Genomic DNA, 14,204 nt, shown 5'->3' on the forward strand with positions numbered 1-14,204 from the left:
TTACAATATCAAATAGCCTGATGTCAACGCATTTATTTTCAAGAATACATGTTTCGCTAAATAAGCATCTTCAGTTCTAAAATGAAACGGAAAATAAAATAAATAGCTGAAAAACAAATGCTAAAAACTGGCCGAGCAAGTCTGACATGCAATGTCTGGTGACCTACTTGCGTGGTGTAGCACAGCGGCCGCAAGCATGCGTTGCGTGTGTAGATAAAAACGTTGTGCGTATCACGTGATCGCAGGTAGTACTTTTTTGTACTCAGTTTCACTAGTACGAGTTCCTCGAGATGTAAAATTTGTTTTTTTACACCTATAGATTTGTACCGATATCGGTGGAGATGACAAGGGTTCGGTAACACTCCTTTCAACGACCGAAACGGTGACGAGCGGAAAAATTGTGTTGAAAGATGTTTGTGGGGGTAGTGGTAATGGTGGATGCGAACAGTTGTGTTCAGTGAGTGATGATAATCGAGCAGTGTGTGGGTGTGTGAGAGGATTTCAAGTCGACCCCGATGACTCGAAAATGTGCAAAGGTAGTAAAACTGCTTATAGATGTTAACATTGGGTTTTTATGGATGTAATCATTGGGCTTTTATGGATGTAAACATTGGGTTTTTATGGATGTAAACATTGGGTTTTTATGGATGTAAACATTGGGTTTTTATGGAAGTAAACATTGGGTTTTTATGGATGTAAGCATTCGGTTTTTATGGATGTAAACATTCGGTTTTTATGGATGTAAACATTCGGTTTTTATGGATGTAAACATTGGGTTTTTATGGATGTAAACACGTTAAATATTAAATAATTGTTCCAAACGTACTTTATCGGTAGTCATAGGAAAAACTTGCATTGTTACAGCTTGGATGTAACGCGTAGGTTGCGATGCTAGTGAACCTAACAAAGGCATCATACAAATGCACATTTTCCGAAACAGCGGATCATGAGTATTTGCCAACATTAAACAAAAGCGATCTATTTAACATTCAATTAACTTAATGATATACACAACTGAATAATATACACAATTCAGTGATTTTGTAATCTCTTTGTGCAAAACCATTGTTTTTCTAACAGGTGTTCCTGTCCCAAATCCTTCAGCTAGGACAGGAAATCCCAGTGTGGAATGGTATTACATCGCCATACCAGTGGTGGCTGTCGTCCTCATTGCAGTAGCCATTCTTGTAGCCAGGAAGGTGAATGAGGGGAAAGCGAAGTCGTATAAGATGCCAGACCTGGCTGACCTCGATGACTAGTGTTCTGCTTAATGATGAAGGATTTTAGTAGCTGATTAGTAGCCTACAATGTTGTATTTTCGTGACACAAAACATAAGTGAGCAAGATTGTTTTTTGCATTTTAACGCGCAAGGATCGTGACAATACGTTTTTGCTTGCATACCGTACAGGAACATACAAGTGTATCACAACCTTGAAATGTTTCGTATTTTTTGCATTATAGTTGCTTCTAAATATGTTTTTTTGCCATCTCTATGGGGCCATAGCAGAGAATTAAAATGCCAAACGTGTCTCTAGGGCTATGGGTAACAGACCCCTGCACTAGATAGTAATAGTAACATTACATTCGGGGGTCTGCTTTGATATCACAAGTGCTAGCCGATTGATGTTTTCACTTCAAACCTTGTTATCTATGTTCGTGCAATAAACGGATTTCCGCTAAAATGTTCCACTTCATGAACTCAGAATAAATGCCTTCGATTTCTTACCAGACTTGAATTGAATTGACGCGTTTTATTCTTGTTTTATTCTGGTAAAACGCTGGTATAATTGTATACTTACTCCACATGGTGGCGCTACCTTTGCAGCCTATAGTCGCAATGTATTAACAATTGAGGGGATCAAAAGACAATTTGTCATAACCACAAAATCACATTGGGTTTCTTGTATGCAATCGTTTCCATTATTTCAATGAACTTAAACAAAGCAAACAAGTTCTTTGAAAAACATAACGTGGAGGCCAGGGTTTCTCAACGGTGGTCAATCCCCCCAAGACTAGAGGGCGTTTTTACAGGGGCCACGTTCGGCGTGCGCACCGCATCAAATTTTTTTTTTATGGATTGGATGAACAGGAGTCCACGCGGCTTGGGCGTTACATAAAAAGTTGAGAACGACTGGTTTAGGCACATATTATACATCTTGGATTGCCTTCTACCAAGACTAAACAATACGCACACTGCTGTAGTACAATAACATAGTAGTTTGCCTTTCGTTAAATATTTCACGTACATGGAGTCCAAACGAAATAACAGGGAGTGGAACATTTCAGTGTTAAATCAAGAATAATCAAGAATTCAGTATAAATCAGTCAAGAATAAATCAAACTAATAACTGACTGGGCTCGCTTGCAAACGAGACGACCCGATTTGTTAATCGCCAGATTGGCGTCTCGCTCATTGTTTGTTACGTACGCATTTCCTGTTGCGCGCTGATCAGAAATAACCACTGCAGCAATGCAAAAATTGCATCAAACGTTACGTGTACACAAGGCAACCAAACAACTACAAATAACTAACCAAGAGGATTGTATTTTTGTGTGTGACTTAAGGGAGTAAGATATGTGATAAACTAAAACGTATTCTGTTCCAAGGCCCTGAATCGTCCAAAACCTAAATGACACGTGACCATAAACATATAAATATCCCCATGGTTCAAAATAATAAGATTTCAAAAAAATCATTAAATGAAGGAAAAAGATGATAACATTTCACGAAAAATAAATCACTGTATACCGGGAATTCAAAAAGAGATTTCAAGGTATTTTTATTATATAATGTAATCAACACTTTAAAATAGTGTGTCAACCTGTGTTTGTTATCGCGCTGCTGGTATTGTTTTGCAATATAATAGAACCGCAGGGACTGGAGGTTTGATGTCTTCGAGATATTCAATTGGGGCATCCGGCCCACTGCGCAAAGCAGGAAACGTAACGATACAATAGCGCTGTCTGAATCACACAACGCGGACGCGCGCGGTGTTCTATTATGTTAGATACACGAGTCAGTTTGTAGTGTTTGAGGTCTCAACGAAGCGTGCCTTGTTGTTTTAATATTGCGAAGATTGGACATCCATATTCGACGAAGAAAAGTTTATTGGTTTTCGAGCCGTCAACTGACCGAAATAATGAAGAAATCGCTGTGCTTGCTAACGGCAATTTGTGCGCTTTTACTAAAAGGTATGATCTATGTATGAAGTTTGCTGAAAACAAAGAAAAGATTCGTTCTTCCATATTGAGATAGACAGATTTTGTGGCACAGAGTGATTAAAACACGCAGTTAAAACGGAGATTTGACGTGAATTTCAGCCCAGCTGGTATCCTGTTTTGACAAATAAATAACACGTTGTGTCACAAGCAAGTTACCAGTGAACAAATGCATATTTTTGGCAACTTTTCCGCGTTTTCTTTTCAACTCCGTGTAAACGCTTGCAACCTTACTACGTAGTTATCAACATAAAATCAGTTTTTAACATGTCAGTGAAAATAAAAGTAAAATCTACAACGAATAAATTGTGATCAATGAATAAAAATGGATCAATTAGAAAACCGAAGGCTCACCGTATCGATATATTTTTTTTTTTTAATTTCACAAAGCGATCTGTGGACAGCTCAGATGGATTTTTAAATGAGAAAAATATATTTCGGCTAAAAAGGCATCATCAGTTTCTCCAACTTATGGAATAAATTGTATACATTACTAATATAACCAGAGGCTAAGAAGTTAGTTTTCAATAACATTAGTCGGAGGTATAGAAACTGTGCGTCGCGGCGCTAAACGGTGTGCGTCATTTAGAGTTTCCAAGGGCGTCGCGCAACAGTTTAAACAAAAAAAATGCAGGTTTTTGTGAAAATTGGAGGCAAATGACAAATTAAATCAACCTTCTGCGATTGAAAACTGCAAGCATTAAATCTAATCGCCCTGGCAGATTTATGAATGATTCGTTGAGTTAAATCTCTTGGAAGTGTGTCTCGCGCAGAAAAGTTTGAGGACGACTAACGCAAGTTAACGGCTATTATTCGTTTGTCTTCAGATGTGGAGTGCCAGACGCTCCCTGTAACACATGGTTGCAGTGACCAATTGCTGATAGCGGATTACGCAACATGCATGGAGAGCTTGCGAACCACTCCTGCTCCAGCCCCATTTACTTTTGCGTGTAAGAATCGTAATGATTACATAGAATTATTCATTTTTTTGGATTTTATAAGGCGTTTCCGTATCATTCAGTCTCAGACGGTTGCGTTAGTAACCTTCTGAATGAATGCTTCTATGATTCCACGAACGACGTCTACGACTGCACATACAACGCGGTAAACTACGAGATTGCCTGCGCTTGTCCGAGCCCAGGATGGACAGAGGGAAGAATGGACGCCACCTACCTCCCTGGAAGAACTTGCAACGGTAAAAACAAACTTACTCATTTTTTCAGCTGCATAATTTTACTGCATAATTTTACCACACAGCCAATTCGAAAGTCGATCTAACTGTATGTAATTTCCTGCGAATACTCGATCACCGCCGTTTATTATGCGTTTGTAATATTTACTGGTGCTATCACAGGTAAAGCTACAGTTGCTAACTAGTTCGCTGTAGACGATACCGAAGCGCAGGCCTTTTCAGAAAAAATAAGGCATAAATTTAACTTACTGTATTGTTACGACGTTTCGTGTGCAATTCAGCGAGACTTCCGGGCACTGTAACAAAACACAATTTCTTGCCAGAAGAACAGTATATTTTAAGTTGAAAAACAAGGTTTGCCCGCGCTGCCAAAGATGGCCACATTAAAGATTTGGGATTTTTTGCTGATCATAGTTAACTGTGAGCTTTTCTTTGAGCTTTTTAGTTACCGATTATAAGCATCCGGCTTAAATGACTGCATGCACTCACAACTAAAAGTACGAAAAATTCAAAATCCATGTGTGTCTGGCATATCTGTAGCAAAAACATATACGTAAATTTATGTATGCAAAATACTACAACGTTAATAAACTATCCAAGTTAAAAATGACATGGATACCGATACAACGTTACAGATTATCGAGTCAGGCTCCCACATGATTTCCATACGGAGAATTACGCTCTGCCGTACGAGCTTTTCTCACAAGATAATCACAATTTTGTATTCAGATGTGAACGAGTGCACCCTCATGACAGACGCTTGTGATCCGTTCCGATCGACCTGTTCCAATAACCAAGGCAGCTACACGTGCACGTGTACATCGGGTTACACTTCTACCACTGATTTCTCCTGCGAATTGCCGAGCGGCTCGAGCTCCTGCAACGTCAACGCATCACCCGTATGCCACATCCATGCCACATGCGCAAGCATAACACGTAAGTACGAATGTAATATAGTGGGTTATTCAGGAAGTCAAGCTTGTTAAGATTTAGATTAAGTTCAATGGTCGCACTTCACGACAATATATAAGAAAGAGCATTGATATTGAGACATCGACTACCGATTCAAAAGTCATCTGTTTTATATAATTTTGGATTATCAACTACCCTGCGAAAATATATTCAAGAACTATTGTATCAGCCCAGCTATTAATAACAAGAGTAGTTTTGTGTAGAACGAATAAATTCTGTTGGTACCGTTTTGATGAAGATTGGACAAATAAACTTTTGTATGCTTGCATAAATTCATAATTCATTAAACTTGCTAAGCCGGAATCTACACCACTCTTTTTCCGCTCTTGTTGAAATGCTGTTGAAAATGTCGAAATTTCTTTGGACAAAGCGGATTTTCTTGAAAGCGCAAACAAGCTTTACTTTAAGTCTTCCTTATTTTCAGGTGAGCAGGGTTGCTACTCACTTCCAGCTGCATTAGACGGAGCCACGCCCGACGAGTCACCCGCAACTGCATATGAATGCCTCGAGAGATGTCATGACTTTGGATACACATACGCAGTGTTAACGGTAAGTCTTTAAAATCAACAGCTTAGTCTGGCACATGGAAATATTATGCCAAGAAACAACATAGGACGAACCGTTTACAAAAATCTGGAAATTAAATGGTCCAATTTGTAACAAACAAACTTAGTGTGTTGTTAGTCACAGAGCCATTGCATGAAATCAAATATCCAAACTATAATTTACGCAATAATTCTTATTTTTATTGCTTGCGTTTACTCTAAACGTAATATGCAACCATATCATTCACACTGATGTTGTTTTCACAATATTTTGCCAGTCTGAACGTGAGACATTTTTAAAAGTTTGTCAAACGTTGCAAAACAGCATTGCAATCTTGAATGACCGTGAAATGGCAAAACTCCTGCTAACTTTAATAAGCACCATAGCTATGCTGTGTCTGTCTCAAAAACTACACACTGTATGCATGTTATTATATTACCATCTTTAAAGACACGTATGTGCAAGAAACAAGATGTTTGACTCACAACTTATCATTTTTAGGTATAGGGTACCAACTTTAAGAAGTCGTTTGACACAATTCTGTTTTCCCGAATTATTGCAGTACCAGAAATCAATACATTTATATTGGTCGGTGTATATGGTATAGCTGACAACACAGTGATGTTTCATGCGATGGCATAATTTGCATGATCGCCCTACTGCACTGGTCCTTACTTGGCGATCACAGCCCCGTATACGTGTAGGTTGTCTGGCAAAGTGTTGCGCACCCTCACCAGTGTACCTTTGCCATAATATAACCCGTGAAACCACTGAGCTCCTGTAGCTCGGTTGGTAGAGCGTTGGGCCTGGTTAGCCCGAGGTCGTGAGTTTAGGCCTCACCGGGAGCTTGATTTATCAGATCTTGCTCCGACTTGTCGGGATAAAGTGTTTGATCCAGCTGGGCTGCGATGCCTGTAAACCTAATGGTATATAGCTGGCTCATTTATTCCAAAACATACATTTTTTAAACTTTGCGCTTTGAGTCAACTTTCTCTTTAAATTCTAGGGTGGAAACCAATGTTACTGCACGGACGACGCTCCGGGCAGCTCGGTAACATCAACTCTCTGTGATCAGTCGTGCGGGCCGACCGACAACGAAAAGTGCGGAGACTCAACACGCGCATACGCCAACTATTACATCACTGGTTCGTGAACTTTCTTATATTTTTAGTGGAACTTTTCTTACCACAACGGGAAATGAACCCGAATCCCGTTGAGGTTACGCATGCAAGAGTTGTACCGGCGAAAAAAATGATTGCAGAAGTTGTATTGAAAGCATACCTGGTAATATACCATAGTGGTAAAAACTAGTGATGCACCGAAACAGCAATTTTTTTATTCGGCCGAAACCGAATATTCGCCAATAGTTGCCGAATAAATTCGGCCGAATAAACCGAAACTAATTTTGGTATTCATCTCTTTAAAATCGCAATAAATTTAAACAAAACATGTGCTGGAATGGATCTGATCCTATATCATACAGCCTTTAATTGGCACTTAAAGAATGCTGTACCAACTTCTTAAAGTTGATTTCGATGACAATTAACAACTAAAACACATTAGTACAGTTTGAACAATGATTCTAATCTTTGCGTATCAGCGTTGCATGTAGTACAAATGTTTCGGTTTCGGCCGAATTTTGCAAAACTATTCGGCCGGAAACGAATAATTATGAAAACCTTGGTTTCGGCCGAATAAATTTGGCAAACCGAACTTTCGGTGCATCCCTAGTAAAAACACATTCTCACTTTACTGTTTCGCATAATTGTCAGTGCTCTTTTGCGCCTCTAGCGTATACCTTTCAGTGTTGTGTTCACAAACACATTAGCGCAGAATATGGCAACTGGCTACTTATTCCTAGTCACAACGTACATAAATGTGACGAAGGTATACGCTAGAGGCGCAATATGGCAACTGGCTACGCTAGAGGCGCAATATGGCAACTGGCTACTTATTCCTAGTCACAACGTACTTAATTGTAAATACTATTCACCTTAGGATAAATAGAAGTCTTTGGTGAAGTATCAGGATCACCAAAATCTGATTTGTTGGCGAATGTTTGACAATTTACGTGAGGAAAAAACCTAATGTCATTTTTGGTTATGATCGTGTTTGTGATTTGGTTTCTGACATATACTTTGTTTTATATAACTTGTCACGTTAAGATATTTGTATTAGGTTTTTTTGCATCTGTAAGAGTGTATCGTTTCATAAAAGGCTGCGCACAAATTGTAAGAGGACATTGATGCAATCGCTGAAAATTACGCGCAGAATACCTCATTTTGAGAGAGGTGGTTTGACTAATTCTATTCTGTACTCAGGTCCCGATCATACATGTACCTGCAATGCCGGTTACGTAGGCGACGGAGAGACTTGCTCGGAAACGAACGAATGCACCACTGCCACAATACCCAACAACGCACAATGCACTGACCTTGTGAACGACTTTCTTATACTTTGCAATTCCGGCTTTATTTTCAACGGAATGGGTGAATGTATCGCGGTAAACGGTAAGATTGTGCACAGAAGTGTTTCTTAAACATTGTTTGCAAACAAACAAGACATTTCACCCTATTGTGACGTGACTCTCCGCCATTCTTAACATGTCGACCTGAAACCTTTTATAACGACTGTAACGGCTGGTATGATGAACAAGCAGTTTTAAAGGGACAAATATATGAAGCAAAAATGAAAGATTGTTTTTTCCGTTTGTCTTTATGGCCAACAACGACTTAGAAACAGATGTTTTTAACAACGCCTACAAATAATTCTAAGCTAGCAAAAGTATTTCTTTTGCACAAAAAAGTGTTCGATGAGAAATTGTCTGATATATTACACAATCATGCGGAATTAGCGTAACTCCAACAAAGTTACTGAAAGTTAAACTAATCAAGATGCATTTTTACTGTAAACAAATTGCGTAATATACCACTCCATAAAAATATGTAAAAAAATATTACCGACGAGCAGGTTCTAGTGAAAAAACCTGTCACAGCCGTTTCTCAAAAATGTCGATAATTAAGGTATACCACGTGAATAAAACTCAAACTTAATTATCACCGCCGTTTTAAATCATGTGGCACGATTACGTGTCGGTGATAAGCACGAAAAACAAACAAACACTTTGTTTAGTGTTTTAGACCGCGTTAACCCACAATACAGCTAAACAATGGAAAGTCGAAGTCATCTATTAAAATTTACTTGCACACAAAAAGTGGTTGACTGATCAATGCCAGTGAGCACAATAACGAGCTCAAAACGATAGCTAAGCTCGGCCACTAAGGGCCTGTAAACGCAGTGGGACGACTCCTGGCTTGTCATGCAATAAAATGAAAGAGATTGATGTGGCCACTACATCTGTGCAGTTGGGTACTTGCTAAAACTGTCTGCAATATACTTTCATGTAGAACTGGATTGCAGTTCAATCGATAACCCAGAAACAGACAACACTTTAAACAGACTTGAACAATGGGCGTCAGATTGCTCGAGAGTTCGCTTCTTAAACTGTGATGGATCAGGTAAGTGAAATATTGAGTATATAACTATATATATATAAATATATAACTTTTATACCTTTCCAGTATGTTGATTTTTGATTCAAGTTTTTCAGCATCAGTACGCAATAAATTTAATGGTTAATTAGAGCGTAACAGTTTCTTGAAAGTAAAACTAAATACCTTATTAATTCAACCGCAATATTGCATGCTGCACCTTAAAAAATATAGAGAAGGATTCCTAACGAAAACCACTCGATTTGGTTTAAAATTGTTTATTTTGAGGGTGTCGCAAGTGAGATTATAAGTTGTTCAGTTTTTCTTTCACAAGAAGAAAATTCTGGTCTAATCACATCAATACCTCCACTTGCATAGGAACTGCAGAGGAAGTTGAGACCGGAACAACTGCAGGATCGAGTGCTTGCATGTCCGGAAGCCTCGTGAGCACTTACGACAGCGACTCTTTCACATTCAGCGAATTTAACACTAACACGAGCTGGGCTCTGTTGACTCCAGTTGTTACTTGTGGTGCAACTACGTTCTCCGTGGTGTAAGTAAGGTTGTGTCTGTCTGGAATTCTAAAAGCTGCGGCTGTTTATGCGCCCGTGACGTAAGTGGTCATTACTCCACTTTTTACTTTCCACATGTTTAAGCGGACCAAAAAAATTCATTGGAAAAAAAAAAAATATTTTTTCCAGGTGATTTTTGTGTTTAATCCGCCCAGATAAGTACGTTGCTTTTCGTTTTCCAGGGGAGGGGGTGTTATGAGTGTAGATAGTGTGAAAACTGTTTTATTCCTTCCATATTTCACCAGGTTGGATAGGTCTGTCCTAAACGCTGCAGAATTTTCCTTGGCTGATATGGCTCTGGGGGATTACCCTAGTGGTATGGATCCCGCAAACTACCCATCCGAGTGCAGAGGACGACGTTACGCGGATCCCGCCGGACTCCGTTACATTTTCGAGCACGATTTCTCTAATAAGTGTGGAGTGACGCGAACTGTGGTGGGTGTATTTTTTCTGTTGTATAGAAGCAAAGAGTCACAAAATAATCATTGAGGTGCAGATAGTAGTGTATATTATTTCGACCTACAAGGTCTCGTCAGTGCAGCTGGTGAATGTGGCAATGAACTAGATTTACTTTGTTGCACTATTCAGCTAAATTCGATCGTTTGAGTACCGAGCTTGGCACAAAACCACAGAGACAAACCACGTATTTTGGCCAAACAACTGCTTGTTTTTTTTCTGTTGGCATTAGCAAATATGTTTGGCACGTTATTGCATAACTCAACGGAAAAATAATTGGATTCGTGTTAATAATCCTAAAAACAAGGTGTCGTTGTGAGTCCAGAATTTACAAGCAAAAAATGATTTTACTTTATTTGAAATAATTGCAAAGATCCAAACACCAAAAAAATGCAATAGCCTAAAATGTGTTTTTCATTTGAATTTTTTTACATTGTAAAAGTTTTGTAAAGAGCCCAAGTGGTACTGTTCCTTATTTGCACATTAATCTCAACTTCGTGACTCTTTTTGGATGCAGTCAAGTTCCTCGGAAGAAATCATTACCTTTCTCCTCACTGGGATATCTGACGCCCAAAACACAATAGTGACACGACGAGCTCTTCTCAGATACGAGATGGTTTGTACTTACGCCAAAACACAGACGATTAACAGTGGAAGCACCTTCCACGTCTACACACCGAGTAGAAGAAGAAGGTGCAGACAACAATTTCACTACCCTGTACAACTTAAATTACTTTTACCCGCTCAGTAATTCTCTTTTGTGTAAACAACATGCACATAGAACCCGAAGTTTTAGCAAGTGTCTACATACAATGAATACAAGGTCGTGCATTTCCTTGAAGGTCAATTACTCACCACAAACACATTTTTTTGGTGGGAGACTAATGATGCAGCAAATAAAGACACGCAAAGCAATTAACAAAATTAATAGACATTTTCGTAAAAGTGGTCAGCAAACCTTCCCTAGTGTGCTTTGAGTAACAGATTTTGCGTCTCCATTACATCTGGAACTGAATGGAATATCTGAATATTCGCAGAGACCTGCTTTCCACCGATAACCAACTCACACTTCAAGCAAAAAGTGACGCAACGTTTTCGTCGGCATTGGACATCAGCTCTCCTCTGACAAAAGGAGACATTGCCTACCTCGAAGTGGATTTACCTTCGTTGGAGGACAACTACGCCCTCCAGTGGCTGCAGTGTTGGCAGAGCGACTCCGCGGATCCCAAATTGGGAAAGAAGCGAGTTATTTTGGAAAACGGGTAAGCGGGGGAGGTTCGATTGAATTAAAATAATTAGGTTTAAAATATATTACACTCAAACTTGCTTTGGTTCTACGACGCTGCCAGTGAAGGACCAAAGTTTTCTTTTCACAGTGCTTTTGCTGCACGGTTACACTTGCATAGATACGAAAAATTTTGAAATGCCAAAGCGTTTCGAGCACAACTGTGTTCACGATTCGAACACAGCACAGATGATGAAAGTTGTGTTCGAAACGTCTCCTCAATGAAAAGCTTTGGCATTTATATTTAGGTTGCACTTGCTTAGGTGGTTAATAATCTGAATATAAATGCCAAAGCTATTTTGCTTCTTAACGAGCATACGTTTCGAACAAAGCATTAAAGATGAACGCAGTTGTGTTCGAAACGTCTGCTCAATGAGAAGCATATTGGCTTTGGCATTTATATTTAGGTTGCACTTACTTTCAGCAACAATGCTTCGCCCGATAATACATTTACTTCTGTGTTTTGTTCCGTTTTAAGGCTTACACCACACCACACTACATGTTTGAGTAGTCAAAAAACGTCAAACGCATAAATTATTGCAACCACGTACACTTTACTGTATGACATTGTGCTTCGTCCAGCGCTATTGTATTAGTAAAGTACATCATATTAGAATTTATTAGTCAAACGAAATTACTACGAAAAATTAAAAGAATTTAATATCGCAACTTGTATATTAGATGTTTGGCATCGAACGGCGACAAACTAAAGAACTCGGTTACGATTTACAAGAACACAGCAACTAAATCTCAACTCGCCTTCTTCCCAACTTCCTTCTCCGGTGGTGAGAGTGAGGATATTTACATTCACTGTGTGGTGAACAAGTGTGACCAAAGCGGGGATCAAACTTGCTCGGAGGTAAAGATTTACTCGTTTTTGCTTTATTGAAAAAAACAAGAAACAGTCATACGCCCACACATCTGAAAACACTGCAGCACCAATGGGGCGAAACCACAAAACCGGCGATGTACTTTTATTGTTTTGTTGCAAAAATGCACACGGTATTAATTTCTTCTTTAAACAAGAAATTTAACCCTTCTCTGGCAAAACTTTTTTATTCGGTCGACGTTTTAGTCGTCATCCAACTGACCTTCATCAAGACAAGTACGAAAAAGTAATCAAGACGACAATTAGTAAAGCGTGAATAAGGCAAAAAAAGTTTGGAAGGAATAAATAAGTTTTGCCCGAAGAGCTTTGAATTTATATCATGGCTGGTACCAACGGACAACAAATTACCTTAATAAACATTAAATCCTCTTGCACTTCGCCAATATCGAACATTCAGGTCTTTACTTGTATTATATACGCTCGTTGTTCTGTGTAGGTTTGTACCGGTATCGGCGGAGATGACAAGGGTTCGGTAACTCTCCTTTCAACGACCGAAACGGTGACGAGCGGAAAAATCGTGTTGAAAGACGTTTGTGGGGGTAGTGGTAACGGTGGATGCGAACAGTTGTGTTCAGTGAGTGAAGATAATAGAGCAGTGTGTGGGTGTGTGAGAGGATTTCAAGTCGACCCAGATGACTCGAAAATGTGCAAAGGTGAGCATAAATCTGTTGCATAATCTATTTAGTATAACAATGGGAAATGTTCCTTGGTGCGAAAAGAGAGTTAATTAACAAAATTTCGGTACCGACATATAAATCTTCTCCAGGGAATTGTTTGCTATTGGCACGCGTTTCTAGCATGGGTGCCTTGAGTTCGCCAATTTTATTGAAGCACAAATTATTAGTGGTGTCACGCCCCACGAGAGAAGTTTGCAGCCAGTACGGCGCACCAAGTTAACGCAAGACTTGAGTGTGGTTTTTCATGGTCCTTGAATTACCGGTTAATTTTGTGCCTGATGTATCCAATGACGCTATCCCACAATTATGAACTTTTTGCAGGTGTTCCAGTCCCAAATCCTTCAGCTAGCACAGGAAATCCCAATGTGAAATGGTATTACATCGCCATACCAGTGGTGGCTGTCGTCCTCATTGCAGTAGCCATTCTTGTAGCCAGGAAGGTGAATGAGGGGAAAGCGAAGTCGTATAAGATGCCAGACCTGGCTGACCTCGGGGAGGATCCCTAGAAAGCTTCAGTTATTGTAGGAGTAACTTTTGTTTGTGCGACTGCTGTGTGTAAAATAGTTTGGTCGCTGTGTTCAATAAACGGAATATCTTCTGCCTTGCACGAAGCTTTCTGTGAAAAACTGCTTCCCACAGCTATCAAAAAATTCTCAGGGATATCGTGGCGGGATGGATATATAAGCCCCAACACAATGAAATCGTGTACAGATAAATACACTTGGTTTCTATAGTCGCCCAAATGTTGACTGCCACACTAATCCTACTATCATGGATATCATATGCTGATTCGTTTTGTGGATTTGGAAGTCTGTTTATCTTATCCTTTGTAATATGCCTAAAGGGTTAAACATCCATAAGCAGTTATGCATCAAAAAGTAATAATGCGCGATATTGCAAAACG

At 39.4% G+C, this 14,204-nt stretch overlaps 1 protein-coding gene across 1 annotated transcript; it reads left to right on the top strand.

Moving 5' to 3' along the window:
• Positions 1 to 1,540: 1,540 nt before the first annotated feature.
• On the top strand, positions 1,541 to 13,806 carry LOC145895857 (uncharacterized). Its single transcript, XM_082984637.1, has 16 exons — positions 1,541 to 1,544; positions 4,048 to 4,170; positions 4,242 to 4,415; positions 5,013 to 5,099; positions 5,142 to 5,348; positions 5,809 to 5,933; positions 6,937 to 7,075; positions 8,252 to 8,440; positions 9,338 to 9,448; positions 9,800 to 9,974; positions 10,239 to 10,428; positions 10,967 to 11,142; positions 11,487 to 11,711; positions 12,416 to 12,593; positions 13,060 to 13,276; positions 13,622 to 13,806. Exons 1-16 carry the CDS (start codon positions 1,541 to 1,543, stop codon positions 13,804 to 13,806), a joined length of 2,505 nt encoding a protein of 834 aa, XP_082840763.1.
• The last annotated feature ends 398 nt before the right edge of the window (positions 13,807 to 14,204 follow it).

The sequence above is a fragment of the Ascidia mentula genome, chromosome 3, assembly GCF_947561715.1.
Source record: "Ascidia mentula chromosome 3, kaAscMent1.1, whole genome shotgun sequence".
Taxonomy (NCBI): domain Eukaryota; kingdom Metazoa; phylum Chordata; class Ascidiacea; order Phlebobranchia; family Ascidiidae; genus Ascidia; species Ascidia mentula.